At 37.1% G+C, this 24,771-nt stretch overlaps 1 protein-coding gene across 2 annotated transcripts; it reads right to left on the bottom strand.

The window, feature by feature from the left end:
• Window positions 1-1,940: 1,940 nt before the first annotated feature.
• Window positions 1,941-19,577, bottom strand: LOC124551293 (N-alpha-acetyltransferase 20). 2 transcript variants are annotated; one of them, XM_047126299.1, is made up of 6 exons: window positions 19,378-19,577; window positions 18,924-18,948; window positions 18,758-18,848; window positions 7,438-7,567; window positions 5,699-5,835; window positions 1,941-2,355 (listed from the first exon to the last, which is right to left on the bottom strand). In XM_047126299.1, exons 1-6 carry the CDS (start codon window positions 19,428-19,430, stop codon window positions 2,270-2,272), a joined length of 522 nt encoding a protein of 173 aa, XP_046982255.1. In that variant the 5' UTR covers window positions 19,431-19,577; the 3' UTR covers window positions 1,941-2,269. The 2 variants fall into 2 exon arrangements, with proteins under 2 accessions (XP_046982255.1, XP_046982256.1); XM_047126300.1 differs by lacking the exon at window positions 19,378-19,577 and adding an exon at window positions 19,052-19,354.
• Window positions 19,578-24,771: the final 5,194 nt, after the last annotated feature.

The raw sequence follows: 24,771 nt of genomic DNA, 5'->3' as shown, positions 1-24,771 counted from the left end.
TAGGGCATTGCTGATGATCGGGACACCACTAATCAGTTTTGAGAAATGGTGCCATAGATGACATTTTAAATTTTCACAACACTGTGATATTCATTGCAAATGATCAATGTATCAAATGATTAGTGTTTTGTAATTAAAACATAGGGCCCGATAAGTGAATGGGTGAAAGTAAATGGATCAGTTTGTACTGTAAAAAGTTATAACAGATTCTTAAGATATGACATTGTCCAAAGCTGACAGATGGTATCCCGTTCTTCAGTTGACCCAATTATAGAATATGAGCCAAATTTTGTTTATGGACCATATTACATAAAAACACAGTAAATGGTACAGATTAAAAATAATTAGTTACAAAAAAAATTACTTTAATAATTAAATTATGAAACAGAACTTAAATTTGCACAAAACTCTAGGAACCTATGCAATCTGAAAATCACATACCTATGATTTTTAAAATATTCAAGCAAGCACGTTTGTTTTCTATTTCTCCTAGACTCTATGACAATCATTTCTTGCTCCAAATGAGCAAGTTGAACTACTGTTCTGTCCTCAAGTCTATGGGCCATCATATATCTCCTGCATGTTTCAAAGGCTTCAGCTGCCTAAGTATATGAGGGCACAGGGTCATCTTCCTTGTCACTTTCACTACCACTATTATTCTCCAAGCCTCTCTCTGCAATCAGCTCCTCAATACTTTGTACTCCTGTGGTTGCCACGTTGTCATCCACAGACACACAGTCCTCAAAAGTGACAGAATCACTGCCTATTAATTCCTGAAACTCTTGCAAATCACTTGCAACATTATCTACAGGAGCTGCCATCTCACTCTCACACAATCCCGCTTTTGTGAAACAGTTTTTAATAGTTTCAGCACTGACTTCCCTCCACGAGTGCATAATTAAATTCATTACCTGTAAAATATTCAGCTTCAGTTGTGAGCGCTGCTGGCTTCCCAGTTTTCTTTGGTCCATCAAATTCAAGGCCTTTTTCACAAGGGCTGTCCTATATTTAACCTTACGGGCGTATATTATTCCCAAGTCCAAAGGTTGCAGATGGCTGGTGCAATTGGGTGGCAGGAAAATTACTTCCACATTTCTCAGAAAGGATGTCTGGTTGATGTGCCACATATCTATCCACAAACAGCAGCACTCCCCATTTTGGGATCAAATTTTCTGAGACATGCTTGCTGAAACCAAGTTAATAAAACTTCCTCCATTTCATCGTAAGTCAATGGTTTCAAATGCACACATTTTGAATTTCCACAATTCTCAAACCCTTCCACTATCGATGACCTGTTTTTCATAATAGTGTTGAGTGGGCCAGTTCAAATTGCTTTGCTAGCTCCACGCAACTCACACCAGGAGATGCCTCCACTTTTTTAATAACAGAAACCTTCTCTTCCAGAGAAATGTTCTTTCGCTTTTCACTCATGTCCACTGATGAAAGCTTAAAAAAAATTATCAAAGACACACTCACTAGACACACGAACTGTTTGCTGCTCAGCTCGCACAACACGCTACGAATACAAAACATCAACTGAAATGGCGCCAAAAGGATCACAAGCAGAATGTGTGTCACATGACCGGGTTCTGCCGTTGACATATGAAACATGCTGAGCGTGGGCTTTCCCAGCCAGTGCAAACTGTGAATCCACAGAACAGAAAACGATGCGTATACATCCAGTCACTTAAAACGTTAAAGAGGTAAATAATCAACCAGGGTTCCAAAAATATGAGTGTTACATGGAGGAAATTGTAATATAGAGGAAATGCAGTAAAGAGGAAAATTCAACATTGTTTATATGGGCTTTTCATTGAGACTGAAAAAACAGATGTAACATAGAGGAAAACATATGGAGGAACGTTATAAAGAGGTTTCACTGTATACCAAGTGATAATATGCAGCATGGGCTAGACTAAATCTAATGAAATAATTCGATATGCCAAGGCACAGGGTTGTTCCCTGTCACTGAAAAACTTTATTGCTTGCACCCACTTATAGTTCAGACAATTGTTTCTTCTCCAATGCTCAAATGTATATTCAACATTCTGCACATTTCAGTTTAAAAGTACAAAACCTGCGAAGTAGTACACAGTAGAAATCACTCGAGAAATGAAAATTTTCAGTTCTTATTTTCAGTCAGATTGTTTTGAACCAGAAGTAGCAGAGGTATTTTGTTGCCTACGAAATGCTTTGCCAGTTTTTCGCATAGAGCAATCTACTGAATGTCAAACGCCCTGCCGACGGACATTCAGTAGACAACTTGTCGTCAGTCCACTTCATCCGGTCGTACAGGATGAGTCAGCGGAATCATCGACTTTTTCTTCACGTCCCTAGATAGTGCTTTCCGCATATCTGAAAAAGAACCCAAATGTATGAGAAATGAACCAAGAAATATATCTAGAGAACCAGCTATTATAAATAACTTCTGTATGCTATATTAATTGCTATGTATATTATTAGCTCAGCTTAGCGTTTTGTCCACCCCAAATGGCTGCAAAGATTATCTCAGATACATCTCTGCACGACCAAATGAAGCGTCAGCCCACAGAATGGCTGATTTCAGGACCCCTACGCTAATCATCATAGCTAAATGTAAATAAAATTATTAAAGTTTGGAAGTAGTTTGAAGAACTTACCTTCAACATGTGCCAAAACATAGTTATCATGATTCACATTTAGAACACACACTTAAGCCATCACAATTTTATCAGGTTATTGCACCATATCATATTAATGTACAGTTATTAAAAATAGGTTGTAAATTGTTCAGTCCACAATGCTCAGCTATTTTACAGAGGTTCATTGTCTTTTTTTGTCTTTATTGTCAGCACGCATGACAGCCACACTAAATATCTACATCAATAAGGTGGTGTTATACGAATTCACTGCTGCGGGTGACATGTCAGGTGTGTCTACAGGATCCAACTTCATCCATAGCGTATCCTAACATTCTACAAATCTAGTATCTGTTGTTAAAAGGGGAACATCTGAAGACGTCCCCTTGAAAATAAATTAAATCACATTATTGCAGACGCCCAGGAGACCAACATCATAACTAGTGATTAGCCTTGCCAATCCGACAGTCCTGTACAGATGTTTGGTAATACCAACATTTTGTTGGAAGTAATCAGCATCATCATTCTGCTTGGACTCAAAATTAAGGAGATGACCTGCTAGTTGAAGCATGAACTACCAATTACAGGTTCAGGTGAGAAAGGAGACAGACTTGTCTTGGCAAAATATGAAGTGCACATTCTGGAAAATTTTTGATTCGGTTTTTTCATGTCTACAACGGCATGAGCATTTCCTGTGCCCCAGGTACTGACATTTCTCCACTCTTAGAAAATGTTGCTTCCATTACTGAACATTAATTTTTTTATCACATTACAACAAGTATTTTAGTGCAGAAGGCTGCTCGTTTTGCCTTGGGTGCTGTCTCAACTTCTGGGCAAGTTAAAGCCATTAAGTATACAGGACAGTTGGTTTAATATGCCAGCTAGTGGACTTTCGACAATTATGAACTGGAGATTTCTCTGGACATTTTGCATCAGTGGATTAACAAGACGTTTTATGAAACACAAAATAATGATTTAACCAGCTGCATCAAATGTGATACGAAGTTCCTACAGGATGTTCCAAAGTGATCTTTACAACCTTGGGTTGGGTTGTTTCAGGGGAAGGAGACCAGACAGTGAGGTCATTGGTCTCATCAGATTAGGGAAGGAAGTCTGCCGTGCCCTTTGAAAGGAATCATCCCGGCATTTGCCTGGAGCGATTTAGGGAAATCACGGAAAACCTAAATCAAGATGGCCGGACGCGGGATTGAACTGTCGTCCTCCCAAATGCGAGTTTAGTGTTGAACCACTGCTCCACCTCGCTCGGTTTTACAACCTTGATCGCATATATTCCAGGATATTGTGTAGAGAGAGAGAGAGAGAGAGAGAGAGAGAGAGAGAGAGAGAGAGAGAGAGAGAGAGAGAGAGAGACTCCCAGCAGATGGCACAGTGTGTGGAATGCTTGATAGAGAGCAAATCTGACACCCAGGTCCAGCGGATGTTCCAGACATTACAGATACGCACACCACAATTATGTCTGGCACACAAGGTTCAAGAAATCTGGAAGTATCATGAAGAGGACAAGTTCTGAGCATCCAATCATGAGGTATGCAGATGTGGAATGAGTGCAGCATGAATTTATCTACAGCCCAAGTAAATCAATCCAAGTGCGTCAACAGTTTCAGCTACCACTAACCACAGTGCACAGTAAGCTACACAGAAGAATGAAGATTGAAGCCTAGAAGGTGCAGCTGCTGCATGTACTCCAACCTGGTAACAGGCCAAAGCACAAAGCATTAGCAATTTAGATTCTGAAATACATACATGATGGCAGACTATCTTGAGAGGAAAGAAAGGCAGTGTTCATGGGTGAAGCTTGCTTTCATGTGTCCAGGAAGGTAAACTGCCATAATGTGAGGCTCTGTGACTCCAAGGACACCCAACCCTAGCATGAAAATTTTGGTCCAAAGGTAAGGATGTGATGTGGTCTACATCATGACTGTCACAGGTCCTTTTTCTTTGTAGAGGTATCAACCTTGGCTGTTTATCTGGGAGTGTTGGAACAGTTTGAATTTCTGTAGTTTGATATGCTGGTGCTTTGCGTGCAGTCTCCCAAACCACAGCAGAGGAACTGCGAACTTGCGCAAGAGCGGCAATTTCACATTAACAAAGGCATGCAAGGCCAGACGGTGCACACATTGATCTCTTTAATAGCCACTGAAATGTTAGGTATGTGTGTACATTATACCTGAAAACCACATCTTACTACCTATTCAATTTCTGAAATATGTTGTAAAAATAATTTTGCAACACCCTATATGTAATGGGTGCTATTTATGCTTTGCTCAGAAAAGGTTGTGCAATGTCAAAACAGCTCCTGATAATACAAACTGCATCATAAATTCCTTCTCTTGCAGCAATACCATTTTGAGAAACCCAGTGAATTAACAGACAGTAAACTTAGGAAGCAAAGGCAACTACTCACCAAAAAGCTGAAGCTTAAGTAGTAGATATTCACAAATATTAAGTTATTGGACAATATCCTTAGACGTGTGTGTGTTATTTGAGCTCAGTATACTTAAGTTTAAAAATACACAACTTGCAAAGTAGCACACAGTAAAAATCACTTTAGAAATGAATTTCTGTTTGAGACACAATTAGAGACATTTTGTTGTTTTGTTGTCTACAAAATGTATCAGTTTATGTGGCTGTTCATCTCTCAACACCTCTACTATACACTGAGACATATTTACTGTTTTCATTATATGTATTCCACCTATCACCTGCCTATACTACAAGACATCCCCATCCATTAAGTGGTACTAATGCTTCCTTCCACTTTTCAACTTACACTAGCATTGAAATTCTAAGAAAATTGTAGACTGTCCAGCAACAAACAACTCCTGCTACCAAACAACAGAAGCATTTTAATGAATCTTAATTTATCAATTTCTCATCTGGCACTTTAATACTTTTGTATTAGTTTCTAGAATAGATTTTTCTGCCAACTATCATTAACAACGCATGTGGGGGTGGAAACCGAAACCATTAAGAAGGGACAATCAAACAGACAAGGTAGTAAAGCTCATTTTCTTAGTACATAAAGCAAATGTAATATCCCTTCTATTACTGATACTTACCAAAAGCATTTTCATCAGGATCACCTGAATAGTATTCCAAAACAGTTCTGTATACAATGTACCCTAGGGTCTTGTACATGTTTATTGCAACTTTGTTGGAGACACGTACGAACAGATCAACAAAGTAGGCGCGCTTTCTGTAACAAATTTTTGCATTTGAATGAAACAATTAAAAAATCTAAGTGATCTACATTGAATTAATGAGAAAAATAAATCTGATAACCTAAAATAAGCTATTTGGTTTTTTGAGCAATGAGACAAATCAAAATATAGCCACTATACAATGTGGTTAGTGATTCAGGACCTATTTTGAAAACCACACATGGCCAACACCAATAATTAGTGTAGTACCTTAATAAAAGTAAGTGATTTTATCCAAATTTTGACGTATAAAATATGAAAATTTAAACGGACAGAAAACATATGTCAACTTCTCAAACCATTTAGTTCAGTGTCTCCCTAAAGCTGTTTTTACCTAAGTGGCTAGTCTCAGCTACACATGGTGAATCTACATCAGTGCATCTAGATTTGTGTATAAACAACAGTATTAAAATTGCTTGTGCCTTGAGTGACTGCTGCCTGCTGTACAGTTTGGCACCAGAGACAATTCACATCGGATGTAAATAAATGTCTTGAGGTATCTCCATCAACAGGTGACATTTTCACATATTAACACCAAATTGCAGTAAGGCAAAAATGGAGTCATTAGGAACATTTATCCGAACAAAAAATCTGAATATAGTAACAGCATTAAAGAACCAGCAATGGTAGAATATATTAATGACTAATGCAATGTTTGTAATGGATATAGTAGACAAAGGTCACAACACAGTACATTCTTCACACTGCTAGTAACAGAAAGAATGTGGAAAGTGTGGTCCAAACATTTCAAACACAACTTTCACTCAAGAACTTTTATAGTTTTAAACATCAACCAATATTCTAAAGGTAACATGTGCTCCTCTCACTTTAGTAATTGTATCTTTGTAGTTCTAAGTGCCAGATGAATTCAAATTTGTACTTTGTAACATGAAAATACAAAGTGTACATTTCTCTGCACATGAAAGATCTTTTCAAAACACTTTTTTTGTGGCCAGGTTTCGTGTCCTAAAGTGCTGCAAAGTTTTACGTCACTGTATAAAATCTTTACCATTCAAAAGCTTGTTAAGTTTTAGAGCTCCAAGGGAAATTGTATTGTCACTTCACGCGAAAAACTGCTTTCATTTGGGGAAAAAGTGTGTTTCCAACTGAGGGAATTTCTTCTTCTTCTTCTTCTTCTTCTTCTTCTCATCCATGTATACACCATGTAAGTGCACATTGACAAATCAACACTTCTAATATTCAGTGAGTGGCCTCCTTTACACTTAAATTATTTACACTTGCTTTCAGATACTGAGGAAAAGTAACAATTTCTCATGAAACCTCTGCAACGAGTCATGAAAACTAAGCAATTAATGTATTACTATAAAACAAGGGAGTGTGGCGAACAGGCCGTAACTTTTGAGTTAACAGACAACTGTTTCTGTGCATACACGGTGAACAACATACAGGATTTTAGAACTTTGTACTTGACACAATCAATTTGCTGTACCCTTCGCTGTCCCCCCTTCACTAAAGATTATTGGCAGCTGATGTACACGCTGGCATGTGACCAACGAGGAGCTCATTCACAAACAAAAACAGTTCTTGTACAATAGGCTAAAGATAATATTATACACAAGTCCACCATGTATGCATACTTCTCAGACACGTCCTCGAGCCAGGCCATTAGTGTTGCCGCCAACCCCAGTCGACGGTACTCTGGCGACACCGTCAGTGCTGTCACGTGACCATGCCAGCTTTCTCCGTGGCCCTCTGCCTTGCCCATAACTGAAAATCACAAACTGCTGTATTATTTGATCCTTGATTAAACCCTGAAGCATTTTTTTCCTAATTATGTGCCAAAAAATAATATTTTTTATTAATGAAAAACATACTGTAGTGAATTATACGATGTATGGACATATTAAGGTAGCTTTTACAGCTTATAATAATGAGTTACAAAAGTTTGAATATCACCAACAATAAAATCCCAAGTATACTTGTGTACTGGACTTTAACTAAAATACCCTCAAGCCATTTTTTGGAGCCTGTGTAGCTATGATGTTAAACCATGACCATCCATCAATGGAGGAGCTGTCTAGGCACAGTGGATGTCTTTATTTCATAAAACTAGCAAGCTCTTGTCACTCAATTGATTATCTATCATCTCTAATGAAATATCATCACATTCTTCTCCACTTTCTGAGCCACTAAATTCAATGTCAAACTCAGGATCAATACAGCCATCCTTTTTTTAAAGCATTACTTAAACAACAACAATAACAATACATGAGAGAGACCAGGCACGTTTTGATATCAAGTGGCAACTACCTCAACCAAAACACGAAAGCCAGGCTACAAATTTAGAAACTGATGCTCTCTAGCTATTAAATCCTAAACTATAAGTGCTCAGATATAAGTGGGGTTCTATTTTTTTGAAGGTTTGTTCTTAAAATCCCAAGTATACTCAGGATTTGATGATTCTGTCAAAATAACAAGAACAAGACAAGAGGGTCTTAGCTTAAGGGTTTAACAACAAACAAAGTCTAAAAAAAAAGGAGTACTTACAACTGCAGCACATGACATTTGCACACATGGACTATTCGAATAAATTTACTACAGAAGTTTCAATTTAATTCCAACTTGGGATGTTCCCTTGATATTTCAACATTAATATTCCGAATTGTCCTAAATCAATTTTTGTTGTATGTGAGAAATTTGAGTTGCCACATAACTTACTACTAGAGAGTACCAGTAAAACTGGTAAACTCTCATGTACAAAACAGCTTCAAACTTCTGATTACTTTATAAATGAGTCAAACATATATTCAGTGTTCATTGCAAGTCAAAATACTATCACACCCAAGTACTGGGGAAATGTAGTCTGAGCATCCACATGTGAAGAGTTACATTGTCTGAAGGTGAACCCACAGTTTCTGATTGTAACACTTCCAGTGTTCAAGATTATACCTCTTAATGAATTTATTATGACATTTTACATTCAGTCAATAATTACACAAAATTATGAAAAAATTTTGTTGCACCTGGAAGCTCTTCGATACACAGCCCTGCAACTGGGTTGCCTATCAGAGTTGGTGCCAGGAACAGGGTTAGCTATTTAGTAATATAGATTCAAAGTTTAAGTCAATAATTCTGCAAGTTAACAGGCCTGGCCACCCCTCAAAATTTCATTAACATTGCCCATCACCATTACCAGAACCTGTGGACAACCATGAATACTCCCGAGGTCACCAGGCAGACAATTGAGCAACGGATATCACAAAAATTCAATTTTGTTCTTGACTCTCCATTACAAGGCTCCACAACCTCTTGTTTTACTGACCGATTTATAACACAATTACTAGGAAGATTTCTTTCTGTAAACCAACAGTTCTATCCCCCCCCCCCTCCCTCCCTCCAGAGTCTCTCAGAATTTTCCAAGATTTCCCTGACTTTTCCAGTAAAATCAATATCACTCTCAATTTGCAATTTTCCAGAGAAGTCACCGCCTTGAAATTACACAAAGAACAATTATATTCACATGCAAATGAAAGGAAATCTTGTTGCTGAAACAGTTATTTAGTTAATTTTTTGGGGGGGAGGGGGAGGGGGGAGGAGGCGGTGAATAGTTGTCAAGTAGCAATGCAGGGAAACACTCATAAATGGCTGATAAAGTACTATTTTTGGAATCCAGATTCCTTCATCTGGTTAAAGGAAGAAAGACCAACCAACTTATCAACAATTGTCTGAACACCTTGAGCTAAGGAAAACAGCAGGGTAGAAAATAAAGAGGGAAATTTACACGAATTGGGAAAGGAAAAAAAATTCGCTAAAGAGGGTAAATGACAAGCCAGTAGTCCACGAAGTACTGACTGAAATCCCACAGAAATAAAAAGGAAACTGGAGGCTCTAGCAAGACAGTCTATTTTGATCTGGTGACAACATTTGCCATTTTGGGGCAGAGGAGATTTTCTGAATGGTTTCGATATCATCCACCAGCAGATTTAGCAATATAGCTAATCAAGCATCTGTCTCTACCCTTTAAAAAGCTCAGCGTGGTGCAAATATGTAGGACCTACTGTGGAGATTCACTCCTGCTTCCCATGAGTAACAGGCAATTTGAAAGGGTCAAGTTGTGGTCTTTCAAGTACCAGGAAGCTCCTTCCAAAGAACTATTGCTACACAAGGCTCATGTGCCACATCATGTGTAGTGAATCTGGGGACAGTGGACACATGAACATTTTCACTATGGTTTATGTGGTCCTGGATATCCATGAAATACAAATATAATTCCAGGGCTGTCAACAGTTGCAAATCAAAGTTATTAGAATTGAGCATACAGGCACACATTTCTAACCTATCTTCCACTCAAAACCTCTATTTTTTCTGAGTTGTTAGCTTTACTCCTAATTATGAACAGGCAATTGTTATCAAAAGCTCTAGCAAACCTCACAACAATTCCAGCTTTGAGAAGCTCCAAAAAACATCTTTGACTTCGACAGTCAAAATTTTCCACTTCAAATAGAACAAGTGCTGGCAGACTGGAGGAAAGCTTAGAAAATGTAAGTTTCTATGTAGTGTAGTTGTACAGTTTATACGAATCTGTTATGAACTTGAATATACAGGGAAGATGTGGCTCATAGATAAAGGCTCTGAGCCGGAGCTGCCACAAAAGTATTATTACAATACATTTCTCAATAATGGATTATGGAATTTAAATAATCAGGCACATATTGAGTATTTCCAACACAAATTTATGTAGTGACAGTTAGCATTTTTGGATCTGCTGATATCGAGCAATATTTTTTGTACAGGTAGTAACTACTCTTAAGGTTGCACCTAGAAATGCCACTTAGTTCCATGTGGCAGAGATTTAGGGGCATGGTTCTACAGAGTAGAACTCTCGATGTCCTCCCAGAGACTCATTCTCTTCAGCCTAGCCACCCCATGTCACGTTATGTCTGTCACACTAACAACTTGGGAGATGTTATACTGAATTTTCTCCTCATCCAAATAAACCCATAGGTAGGTTTTACATTATAACTTACACCCTATGAATAAATGTCAATTCAAAGCACTAACACACTCAGAATATCTTGAGAACATGTCATTGGTTGAACTTGTTTTGATATTATAAAGTATGTGTTATGAAAGTATGCTGTTTTAAGGCAATGACAATGAAGATTTATTTTGGTGAAATTAATTATAATTGAAGTCAGTTAATGACAAGAGAGATCATATAAAAGTCTCTTAAGATGACACCAGTATATCCACATGCTGCAGTGTTCCAGTATTAAAGCTTGTGGGTTTGCTTCCAGCTGTCTCAAAGCTCTTTTCTTTTTCTTCTCTTTTTTTAAAATTAACCTTCTGTTTTCTAGAAGATTGAGAAATTTTTATTAATATAAGAGTACGTTCTGTAATATTACATGTTGCGTATGTATAATAGTACTCTTTGTCAGGAGTGAATTTGTTCCACTGTGTGAACATGGTTGACAATATGAGCCATTTAAGATTATTAGTGACCAATTCGAACACTTTCAGTATTTATTTATTTATTTATCCACAAATCAATCACAGTACAAGGCCTGTGATGTCATTGAAACTTCAGTTTCATCGCACAAACTGCAGTGGATCGAGCACACAAATGGAACAGTAAATGTCTCAGGTTTCGAACTTAAAACATCCAGCACAGATAACACACAGCATTAAATATATCTCCAAAATGTGTCTTTCAGTATGATTTGTTCTAACAAAGGGTCAGGAAATGTTATGTCTGTGGATAAATACAATACATTTTGATCTTGAATGTACCTTTTGGTGTTGATTAGTAGTCTATTACGAAACAGAAAGAAGATACAATATGTGAAGTTTTGTCTGAAGTGTGACATACCCTCACAAAATAATTAAATCTATATTTGATGGTAAATTTCTCTTCTTAAAAAATACTTTTCTTACCACTGCCAATCTACCATTTATATCCTCTACTTTGGTCATCATTATTTATTTTGCTGCCCAAATAGCAAAGTTCACCTGCTATTTTAAGTGACTCTTTTCTTCATCTTATATCCTCGTTTCAAGACACTGGCCATTCTGTTCAACTGCACTTCAAAGTCATTTGCCGCCTCTGAACAGAATTACAATGTCATTGGCAAATCTCAAAGTTTTTTTTTTTTTTCTCCTTGGACTTTAATTACTGTTCCAAATTTTTCTTTGGTTTACTTTACTGCTTGCTCAATGTACAGATTGAACAATATTAGGAATATGATACAACCCTGTTTTACTCCCTTCTCAACCACTGCTTCCCTTTCATGGCCCCTGAACTCTTAAGACTGCCATCTGGTTGCTGTATGTATTGTAAATAGCCTTTCACTCTCAGTATTTTACCACTGCTATCTTCAGAATTTGAAAGAGGTTTGCCTTTCCTTAACGTAAGTCGTAGGGTCAGTATTGCCTTCCTTGCTTCTACATTTCTATAAAATCCAAATTGATCTCCCCTGAGGTTATCTTCTACCAGTTATTCTACTCTCCCATAAAGAATTCATGTTAGTATTTTGCAATCATGACTTATTAAACTGACAGTTTGCTAGTTTTCACATCTGTCAGCAATTTCTTTCTTTGGAATTGGAATTATTACATTGCTCTCTAAGCCTGAGGGTTTTCCCCCTGTCTCATACATCTTGCACCCCAAATGGAAGAGTTTTGTCATGGCTGGCTCTTCCAAGGCTATCAGTAGTTATGATGGAATGTAGTATACTCCAGGGTCCTTGTTTTGACTTAGGTCATTCAGTCTGTAAGTCTTCTTCCAGGTATTGTAACTTCCGTCTCACCTTCATCTACTGTCCGCCCCCAGTAGCTGAGTGGTCAGCACGACAGAATGTCAATCCGAAGGGCCCAGGTTCAATTCCTGGTTGGGCCGGAGAAATTTACCCCGCTCAGGGACTGGGTGTTGTGTTGTCCTAATCATCATCATGTCATCCCCCATCGACGCGTAAGTCGCCGAAGTGGCGTCAAATTGAAAGACATGCACCCGGCAAACTGTCTACCCGTTGGGGGAGGGGGGGGGGGGCCGTAGTCACACGACATTTACATTTACCTTCACCTACTTCCTCTTCCCTTTACATAATATAGCAATTAAGTTCATTTCCCTCACGCATCCCTACATATGCCTTTCATCTTCCAGCTTTCCCTTCTTTATCTCATACTGGTTTTCCATCTGAGCTCTTGATATTCATGCAGCTGCTTTTCTTTTCACCAAATGCCCTTTAATTCTCCTGTAGACAGTATCTATCTTTCCCATAGCAAAATATGCCTCTAAACCCTTACACATATTGTATCATAATTTATTCTGATTAGAAACTGTAATTCCATATTTGTTATTTAATCTTTACATTTGATGAAAACAGATTTCAAATGAAAGTAAAAAGTTGTTGCTGCTACTGAGAGGTGAACCAATAATTATGCAATTACAATACTTTTACACTACAAACTCAGTTACTGGCAGCTCTCTTAAAATGAGTAACATGTTTTGCTCTTGACGGAACTCAGGTCTCAGACTTATGTCTGCTACTTCAGATTTAGTACTTTACCTGTCTTCAGCAACTGAAAGTGTATTTGTTGAAATACATCAGTACATTTAACATGTGGCGCAATGGAGGCAAGTTTAGGAAGTATGTAATCACATAATTGCTGAAGTCCTAAATACGCTTTGTGAAGTAAATATAATTGGCAACATTTTATGAATTAAGTACAATAAGTCGGACTTCCTGATGCTGAATGATGAAGTCCTTGTTAACTGTAAACACTACTTGGATCTATGAAGTAAAGCACCATTACTGTTGTATTACATATCGTTCTTGTGATTTTTTAAATTTTTTGAGGATTACAGTAATATGTTGCATAAACGTGCTTACTTTTGACACTTGCTAATAACATGATAATTTTAAGTATGCAGCATCTCTATCTTTAACTTTTCTTCCTTAAATTTTAAAATTTTATCAAGCTTGTACTTATTGGTGGTATATTTTTTCCTACAAAGTCGTCTTCAGAAGGGCACTAGGTGCCTGACACTGGCAAAGAAATGAAATTCTTTTGTGTCACTGGTTGCCTTTTATAACCACAAAGTTACATCATATGCCACCCACTGTATCGATGCAACACTGCTACCACTTTCCCTTCACTGCCACTACTTTCATCACACACACAGAAAAATCTCACCTCAACAAATGTAAACTATTTTTCCAGTTTTTCCTTTTCTAAATAAACTTGTTTTGTTAATGTTCTCATGCAATGTGGCAGTTTTTAGGTAAAACTGAAAAATCACATGTTGTCCTTGTTTCATTGGATATATTGTTCCCTGCTTTGACTACATCATCTACAGTGCTTAAAAACAAAGTATGTGACAGCTGGTTGCCCTTAGGGATATACCTTAAGAGTACAGGCCAATAGTCCGCTACCAATGAAATCCTCCCATGCACATGAAATCATGTGGTCAAAATTCAATCAGAGCCTCTGCTGAAATTGGAATTGGGCAGGAGGGGCACGCAAATTTTCCAAAATTAACTATAAAAGATGGAATCAGAGAATCTGCAACATGAATATGGACGTTGGAAGTGTCCAATTCCACCCATCTGCTTTGACCCACGACGTAAGGGTGTTGTGGCTGTGATGTAATTATGCACGGGGTTTATGAGTTGGTTGTGTTCGTAGATGTCATCTTGTGTTTCGTGGTGCCCTCTGATGGTGTGTATGAATGTGCTGAGTATAATGTGTTGTATTGGGTTTATTTGAGCCTTGGTGTTGGATGTGTGAAGTCGTTGGCGGCAGTGTTTGTAATTCCAAATTTAAGGTTTGGAAGTTTTTCCAATGAGTTTTCGTTCTTGGCGTGTTTCGCCATTTTTGCCATATTGATGATGTTATGCGTCAAAACAGACAGGTGGAACCAGACACTTCCGTAATTCCCTTGAATACTATGGGTCTGCATAAAATTTATTGATATTTGAAAGATGTCAGTGATATGTCCTAGTCATCCAACATCTAAAAGCGGCTGTTAAGTTTTCCTCTACATGCTAAGCATTTCTGGAAGGACAAAATTGTGAGGAGGATATATTGCTACTCGCCATATACAGGATATGATGAGTTGCAGATAGGCACAATGAAAAGAATGGTATGCATTTAAGAATTCAGTCAAAAGGCCTTCTTCCAAAATCATGTGTGCACGCGCTCAAGAAACACTCTGGTCACTTTGGCTACACAGTGGTCACATGTGTGCAACTTGTGTGAATTTTCATGTGTTTTCTATTTTTTGGAAGAAGGGCTTTTCATTGAAAGCTTTAATGTATACCAGTCTTTTCACTGTGCCTATCTGCAACTCAACATCTCCTCTATAGGCCCTATGGTAACAATACATCCTTTTCATATATTGCTATTCCATACTGGACTCTCCACTGAACTTTTGTAATGGTGACCTATGGAAAGCTATTACACAGTCTGGTGAATAAATATACATCTGAATGTTTAAATATGTCCACACAATGTTTAGGGAAGAATATGGAATCTTTTACCTCAGCTTAATAAATATTTGTTTTGTCTACAACTTATTTTTAAAAATCAAACAAACAATGGAAAACACACACACACACACACACACACACACAAAACTGTAGTCTCAGGCAGCAACTGAAGCCATGTTTTTATTTTTTTTTAAATATATTCTTGGGTGAATGGAAGATTAAGGTAAACAAGTGTCTTCAACAACTGCACAAATAAGAATGTTCCCTTCCTAGTAATAGGGAAACAGATTCTTGTAGGATAAACTGGCCACATTATTCACACTATAGTTTTGGATAGGCTACTATTTAATTTTTTTTTCAACTAATACCATTCACTTGTGGTCAGGTTCCACAGTCAGTATCCACACTATTTCATAAAACATTTGATTCCATTATAGTTATAGCTAGATTAGTATTTAACTAAATCCATATCTATCAGACCTCAGCAGATAGTTTGGATCAGGGTATGGTCTAGTGTGATGTTGCGTAATGCCCCCTGGCCCCCCCTCTTGCATTCTTCCATATTTGATGCACAGCATACATACATAATATGTACTCAAATCCTGAGATCTGTGTATTAATCTTACGGAAATTATAACTTTTCTGGATGTGCCGTGGGTCATTCCATGCCAAGTGGTCTAGAGGCTCCCACATGACCCTCATGGATTTTGATGAAATTTATATAAACATTCACACATGTTCTCAACGAACACTGGTAAAGTTTCAGTTTCAGAAATTCAATACTTGCCCAACTGAGCATGAAGGTATGCTGTTCCCTTCTGCCTCCATATCTAATCAGTAACTAAATAATGTATTTGGCCTCTAAGTGCAAATTATAATCTGCTTAAATTTCAGACAAATTGCTACTGAATGAAATTATACACAATGTATAATACCAATAAAAAAATCTAGTAAGAGATATATGCTATAAAAGACACAATCAAACCAATTTTTTGTAAATTAGATTACAAACTTTGATGGTCTAACGAATCACTTAACAAGCCACACTCAGTCAAGAGAACCCACTCACTGCTGCAAACACACCACTGAAATACTGATTGTTCAAACAAGGCTCACAATAATGAAACTGATTGTTAAAGTAATTGTTGCCATTATATTTTCTATAAACAGTGAATCCTGTGAATTTTCTCTGCGAAACTCGTGATTACGTATTTACCAAGGTAGTAGGCTACATTTAAGTGTGATTAAATACAGAATTAAAACTCTTAGATGTTTAACCAACCAATTTAACATGTTTCCCTAATAACTTTAAGACAAAAATTCACAGGTTACAACACCTAGGTATTAAAATCTCTGCAATATTGATTGGAAAATTTACATCACTTGATGCATGATTCAAGCAAACAGATTCTTTTTTGGAAAAATGTTTTATACAATTGAATCCAAAAATTAGGTCTTCGTTTTCCACTTGTAAATATTTACAATTTTGAGAAGTACAAAAAATATGAAGCTATTATTCATTGAATTCTTTATGAGCTATCTTCTTCCTTTCTCTCTCTCTCTCTCTCTCTCTCTCTCTCTTTTTTACAAATGGGGAGAGTTTTATGCAGATGAACACTTACAATAAAAGCAGAAGGGCTACTTCTCATAGATAGTTTTCAAGTTTTTCTGACAAGTCTCATTGCCTATTTACCAGATTTTTTATTTCAATTATTCAAGGCACTAATGAACATTTATTAGGCATAATAAAAGGTTTCAGGTATAATTTGAGTGAAAAAAAAAAAATGTGTTCAAACTTCCAGTGCGCCTCTTTGATGATGCTACTTTTTAGGGCCTTATATGCTTGCATTGCAAAACCATATCCACTTTTCTAGATAGTTTAGAATATGCTCTTTCTAGTGACCATAGTTTAGAAGAGTTTGGAGAAAACACTTTTTTGAAAAATTTGACTAAAAATACCCATTTTTAGCAATTTTTGAAAAATCGTCAACTTCACCCTAGATTTGTGAAATAATGGAAAGCAATATGAGAATGAAATTTTATATTCCAAGACCTTGTGTTGGTGAGTTATGGTGTGCAAAGTTTCATGTACATCCCACAATTACTTTTGGAGATATAAAAAACTAAAGTTCGCATTTTTTTAAACAGCTATTTTTTCGCCCAACTTTGCTTCAAATTATCTATACGAAAATTGCTCAGAAATCCTTTTCTTAATATTTTACTTTAAAGAGCTCTAAAAGTTGTATAAGATGGCCAAGTTTTGTTTCTTTCATGCAAATACTTACGGAGATATCTCAAAGTTGCTGAAAGTTCAAGGATGCACTATTGGAAGCTGTGCTATGGTTTCAAACAAGTGACTATATCTCTGCAAGTATTGAATTTCTGAAACTGAAGCTTTACCAGTGTTCATTGAGAACATGTGTGAATGTTCACACAAAATTTTATCAAAATCCATGATCGTCATGTGGGAACATTTCTCGATATTAGACCACTTTGCATGGAATGGCCCCTCTTGCAATTTTGGTTTTTATAGTGGAACGTGTGTTAAACATGGCACAAATATGGATCTCAGGCTACACTATACATCTATCTGTCAACACAATCAAGATATTAGGAGAACTGGGTGTGCGGGAGTGGAGGGGGGGAGGGGGCACATGGGGGTACTATGCTATTACACAAGTAGTGGTATTCCTTTTATTTGGAAGTCCCTCTTCTTTTGAACAAAGGAATGATAATACAACACAGGTTTGAATGTCAAGGCTGCACATACATATATGGCTTCAAAACAAAGACTGATAAAGAAAAATTTTCCGTTTCACATCCATGAATACAATGCAGGAAAGTCTGTGTTATAGAAAATTCTCATTTTATTTTTTGGATTATAGTTAGAGGGCTTTGTTGTCTAAAACAAATGTTGCAAACAAAACACCAAAAAACTACTCTAGTGAATATTTATGTAATTTAATCATCAGAAGTATACAACACGGAACTCATTTGAATATTATAAAAAAGGAAATACCCAGAACATGAGCAAAATATTTTTGTTTAATACTTCAGAAATCTTTAAATAAAATTAAATTTTCTAAAAGGAAGCTGGGGCAGGAAATTAGATGGAATTAAAATCGGCAAGAAAATTTAACAACTGTTAGTACATCAATTACGAAGTATTAATTAGTGTGCTTTGGAAATGGAGCGTACTACACATCTACTGCAGCTCCAAGTCCAAATACCTGTAAGTTAGAAAGTGACTATTTACTTTTAATGTTTACAAACAACCTTGTAAACAACATGAATGTATCACTGATTAACTGAAAAAAATCTGCTATTAACATACTATTTAAAAGTCTACGAAAATGATTTAAGATAATTATTTTATTCCAAAAAATCATAAAAAGTAAATACAGTTATAAGTAATACACTACGTTCCGCACACCGTGAAACTTGAGCGCCGTATACAGGCCGTACTTACTGTAACCCATGATTTCCCCATTTGGTGATTCTGCCACTTGAAAATATTCAGGCCAGTGAGCGAGGTACTGCATGTAGAAAGACAATCCATACTGTACAAATATTAAGGAACTTTCTGGTAACTTTCGTACACTATAGTTACAACTAGAAGTTTAATATAAGGATACAGTTTCAGTCAGTGGGTCTAGATTCCTGCAAACAAGAAAAAAACGGTGTGTTAGTGTTGCGATGTTCAATAAAAAGACTCCTTCATACTTAAAATACTTAATGTAAATACGATACGTGAACGACGTACCATCCTACTACATCTTCACACTTTGGTGCCAAAGATTTTGATGAGGAGGGCTAGCTGATAATTCTCACCATAACAATGTTGCTATTATATAATTTATGCAAATACATTGGATTTTTCACACAGTGACTAGGTGGAAATAAGCACATGGCTGTTACGGCAGAGACGAAATTATCAAAACTGAGCAATGTCATTACGCAAAATACACTTGCTTATACCTACGAAACAAGCCTACATAGTGCGTCTTCTACTTAGCCAACGAATAAACGTCTGTGAAGCAGTTTCTTAAGCCTCACTGCTGCACTACTGCAAATTTTATATTTACTTACACATTATTGAATTTGAACATGTCATTACAAGTGAAGGGCCTCAGGGTTGTCATGCTTACAACTTTCGAAAACAAGCTTCCAAGAACCTATTCAGTAATTGTACAATCAATCCATTTAACAGTGATACAGCACCGAACTCCGACACACACCAGCATCTAATTATACTGCACCTAGCAGCATGCCAAGGGCTGCATTACCAATATCAGGGATCTTAAACAACTGCCGGCTTGGGTTGCAGGCTGCCAACATAGTGAATAAAAAAGTACTGGGAAAGAGAACGTGCCTTCGAATTTTCATTTCGCAGACTGCTAAGAAAATGGCAAAATTTGACGAACAATTATAATTTTATGTAATTAAAGTGAGTGCAACCAATAACTTATAAATGATGGTAATTTTGAAATATTTCAAATCTGTGGGTTCAAACCACATCTGCGCAGGCAAGTTGGAGCGTGTGGACAGGAGATCGCCGCAAATCTGGCGCGAAACAGCTGTTTGCTCAGTCTAGTGTTTGTATTTGTACGCACAGGGCATTAAAATGGCTGATACTCGTCAGTGTTCTCGAGAGTTTGTAAGTGAATTCATTGAAATATGTTTGTGGAAGATTAAAAGTAAAGAATATAATAGTGACCGAGACAAAAAGACAGAAGCATACAATGCTCTAGTTGAAAAATTGCGGGCAGTTGACGCATCTGCAAACAGAGAAACAGTAATAAAAAATATAAAAAATCGTTGCGAACTGGCGAAATTATTTGTGGATGGATGTCGAAACTTATAATTATGTCTTAAAGCTTGTAACCCCTCACATTATGAGAAAAAAATACTTGTATGAGAAGGGCCATTTCTCCTCATGAACGGCTGGCGGTAAAATTAAGATTCCTAGCAACAGGTAGGAGCTACAAGGATTTGGAATTTTCAACTGCAATATCGAAACAAGCGTTGAGTGAAATAATACCCAACACATGTGAAGCTATTTACGCTGTCCTGAAGGATGAGTTCATGAAAGCAAGTCAAGTAAATCAAGTCTGTCAGCGAACTGTTTACTGAAAAGAGTTATCCAAGGTTCAGAAATCTAGAAGATCTGGTGTAGGAGTAGATCAAGTGTACCAGCCAACGTTATGGTATTTTGATCTGCTTGGCTTACTTAGTGATCAAGAAACGCCAAGACCAAGCAGGAGTACAATTGAAGATGAAATTGGAGTGTCAATGTGCGAGGAAATGGAACACGAGGTAATGTAAAACAAAACCGGTTCGCCCTGCAACTCTCGCAGTAAATTTACGTGAGAAAACTGCTTTCGCTTTAGCAGCCACTGTCTACAACATTTTGACCGCTTTCTCTGTTTCCTGCGGTTGGTCTGAATGTTTTTTGCAACACAAGTTGCGATCACAGACCACAACAGAACTTCCTCCATTTCTGTATTTCAAAATAACTGAATTAAATTTTTGACGTTTACGGGGATCGTAGTCGCTTGCCACTGAAATTTCTTTTCTACACCGACAGATGGCGGGCGAGTAGTAGATTGGGGTTTGTGTCGTGTGAACACACCACATCTGCAGCGATCTTTTGCATGTACAGACATCTGCGCCGATGTCTGTGCAGACAGATCGTTGCGTGTGGACTGGGCTTTAACGTCGTGTTACAGTACAGGAAACGTTAAAATAATGCACAATGAATTTCAAATGGCAGCATTCATGCAGGCCGTCAACGGGACGGAGCAGAACGGGACGCCAAGAAAAAGGTTCCTCAGAAAGAAAGAGTTGACGCTGACACTGGTGTGTGGGCCGACCGACACAGAGACGTGCTCATATAGCCGAAGTCGTTAAGGTCAACACTCGCGACAAAACGAGAAATCCGGGTCCTGATTTATGTGTCACTAATATGTGATATGTTCATAGTTAACGCGACCTGTTTCAGAAAGATTAAGCAGTTGCGAATAAATTTCATAAATTTATTACATATGAAAGATCGTCACCGATATCAGTTTCTCCAGACACTGTCGAAAATAAGAATTACAGAACTGATAATATATGTGTTAACACAAATCTTAAATGGTTTTCCCGACCATGATGGGCAGTGGGTGGAGATGCATGATGTTATCACTGCCAGAAAGATTAGTTTTATCAACGGATCTTCAGATTAATCAAAAGCGAGAATCTGGAAACCTTCAACAGGCATTTGCTGCAGTTCGAATTAAAATTTACATTTCTGAACATTTAAAGCACGTTGCCTTTCTTTGCACCTCTTTTAAATCGTCAGCCTATGTGATTGTTCCATGGCATAGCCATAGAAAGTGTTACAACGATCTCAATGTGGCAGGCGACCTATTACAGCTGTGACTTGTCAATATTGTAGTCATAGGGTTTCATATTTTGTTTGTTTTGTTTTGTTTTGTAAAGTGCACAGTTTTGCATTTCTGACCATTTAAGGCAAGTTGCTGAGTGAATACTTTAGCAGCGTTTTCCCAGAGAGTACATAATTACAGATAATCGTGTAATCTGCGAAAAGTCTGTTTACTATTAATATTGTCTGCAGGGTCACTAAAATTCAACCTGCACAGCAGGACGCCCTAAACGCTTGCCTGGAGCCCGCCTGAAGGTACTTCTACATCTATCGATGGTCCTGCATCCAAGATAACATGCTGAATCCTCCCTGCCAAGAAATCCTCAATCCAGTGACGAATTTTGCTTCATGCCACCTACTGTCATACAGTGTAGGTACTGAGTCAGATGCATTTCGGAAGTCAAGAAATACAATATCTGCCTGACTGCCTTGAACAATGCTTTCAAAATGTCGCATGAGAAAAGCGTATGTTGAGTTTCACAAGATCGATGTTTTCGGGTTTCATGTAGATTGCCATGGAGGATTGTACAACTCATGGAACATGGCTGGTCCCTCCCTATAATCCTTCTAAATGGATTGCGATGTGGGCCTGCTGTGCTGTTTTCAAAGGGAGTAATTTTCATAGGACTGCAGGTACTTTCCAGCTCCCAGTGGAAAGAAACATCTGAGAGCCCGGATAGGAAGTTGCACCATATAGGATTAGATAAATTCTATTAGAGAGAGCTACAGGAAATCACTACAGATTGTGGGACGTTATTTACTCGTAAGTACCTACACAGGTTGGCGCGCGTATGCACTTCCACACTCACACACACATATGAAATATAACATCAAAATATATTGTAATAGTGCAGTAAATTAATTCCATTAGGTTAATTTCATTAGATGTTGCTTCAGGAGTAGAAGCAGTTACTGCACATTCTTACACCAAGATTTCTATACTTCACAAGGTCTCAAAATTCTGTGACTCAGTAGAAGCAGCTATCTAATAAGACTACGCTTAAGGATTTATAAAACAGTGGTAATAGAAAATAACTTTAATTTTTTGGAGTAAACGATTCTACAAGCGTATACCACTATTTGTAATAGAAATCCTATAGGCCAAAATCACTGCAAGAATCATGTATAACACATTAATGAAATCCCTGGATAAGAACAAAATCCTCACTGGTGCACAACTGGTATTCAGAAAAATAACTTTGCGATTAATGTCACTTATAATTTTTTACAAAACGCTCTATATGCAATGATGGTATTTTATTAGACACAAGCAAAGCTTTTGACATTTTGTACCACAAAATCCTGTTGGAAACTCTCCAAGTATGGCGTTAGAGGTACAGCATTACAGTGTTTCTCCTCATACTCAAAAAATCGGTAACAGTACGCAGTAATAACATATGAACTAAATTATAGTACCAGAACGTATTTTTCAAATGCATAAGAAAATCGGGTCCCTCAAGAAACCATTCTTTGGCTTATCCTTTTCCTTCTTTACATGAAAGATCTAGATACAAGTATTGAATCACATATAAATGCTTTCGTTCTTCTTACAGGGAAAATCCCATGCCAACTACTTGTCCTTATTGACTGGACATTGACTTTGTGTTTTTGTCTGGTATCAGTGTTCATGTATATTAAAATTTCTATTTATCTGTTTTAAATTCTTTCTCATAGATCAACAAATTTCTAGAACAAAAATCCAGATTAATGAGAGGATAAAAGACTTTTGAAACGGAGGCCTGCAGGAAGCTATTTGTTGTGCACACTGCATTGTTCTTATAGCTCTTTTTTGTGTCAAGACGGTGACTGAGCTAGCAGTTGCAATACCCAAGTCCATAATCCTGTACTGTAGAATGATGTTGAACTGGGCAAAGCACGCAATTTGAACAGTATGGAAGCTGGCCCGATGTGCAAGTAAAAGTAGGCTGTAGGATACTTTCTTCAATGCCACATTTGCTTTTGTTATTTGTTGTCAGCCATTTAAATCTTGTTGATACCAAACCTAAAAATGTTGTTTCCAGTAAGAGAGTAACTCTGCTGGAATTTATTGTTAAAGACGTGATGGCGGCTTCTTTCTTCAGACAGAAGTTTTGAAACTTTGTTTTCGATGTATTTAATAACTTTTTCCATCAAAGCAGTCATTTAGCTGGTCTGTAGCTTTATTTATGTTTGCCTGTTGTTCTCTTGGGGTTTTCTCTAAAGAAGAAACAAGGTATTTATTTGTGATTCAATGCTTAGATCTAAGTCGTTCATGTAAAGAAGGAAAAGAACAAGCCAAAGAATGGGTCCTTGAGAGACTCAACTTTTTTATACATTTGAAAAATAAGTTCTGGAGCTATCATTTATTTCATATTATTACCACTTCAGTTTCCTATTTTTTATGTATGAGGTGAAACACTGTAATACTGAGCCTCTAATGCCATACCTGGAAAGTTTACAACAGGATTTTGTGGTACAAGATGTCAAAAGCTTTGCTTGTATCTAATAAAATACCAGCATTGCGTCTAGAGCGTTTTGTAAAGGATTAGAGATGATGTTGGTTGTATACTTATTTTTCTGTATAGTATGCTGGTCTTCAGTGAGGATTTTGTTACTGTCTGGAAATTTTGTTAATCTCTTATACATGATTCTTTCAGTGGGCCTGCAAAAATTGATAATAAAGAGAGACTGATCTATAGTTTCATAAATTCTTTTGTCACCTTTTTATGAATAAGGATCATTTTCTCAATTTTAAGACTGGTATGAAAGATTCCTGTGAGAAAGAATGAGTTGATTGTATCTTAAATTGGCATTACAACATTCATGATAAATCCCTTTATGATGCAGTCTGGAATACCGTCAGTTCCCAAGGATAGTGAAGATTTTCGCTATGTGAATGATTTTATTCACGGTTTTTTCATAAAGATGAATTGTGTGGAGCCAAGAATTTACTTTTTTCTCATGGTTTTTTGGGCTACCTCTCTTATTACTGATTATTATTTTTTTGTAGTGTTTGCATAGTACTGCCTGAAGAGAATAGAAAATAGTACATCAGGTTAGAAATGTCATGTGTAAGT

The sequence above is a fragment of the Schistocerca americana genome, chromosome 9, assembly GCF_021461395.2.
Source record: "Schistocerca americana isolate TAMUIC-IGC-003095 chromosome 9, iqSchAmer2.1, whole genome shotgun sequence".
Taxonomy (NCBI): Eukaryota; Metazoa; Arthropoda; class Insecta; order Orthoptera; family Acrididae; genus Schistocerca; species Schistocerca americana.
The sequence above is the reverse complement of the archived record's forward strand: the minus strand, read 5'-3'. Positions and strand labels throughout refer to the sequence as shown.

Bases quoted from the DNA above. Each gene is read 5' to 3' on its own strand.
- LOC124551293 (XM_047126299.1), bottom strand. From the start codon at position 19,430: ATGACAACCCTGAGGCCCTTCACTTGTAATGACATGTTCAAATTCAAT. The intron at 18,849-18,923 runs GTATCCTTATAT...ATATTTGTACAG, and splicing joins TAGACCCACTGACTGAAACT to TATGGATTGTCTTTCTACAT. The intron at 2,356-5,698 runs GTAAGTATCAGT...GTTCTTTTTCAG, and splicing joins TCCTGATGAAAATGCTTTTG to ATATGCGGAAAGCACTATCT.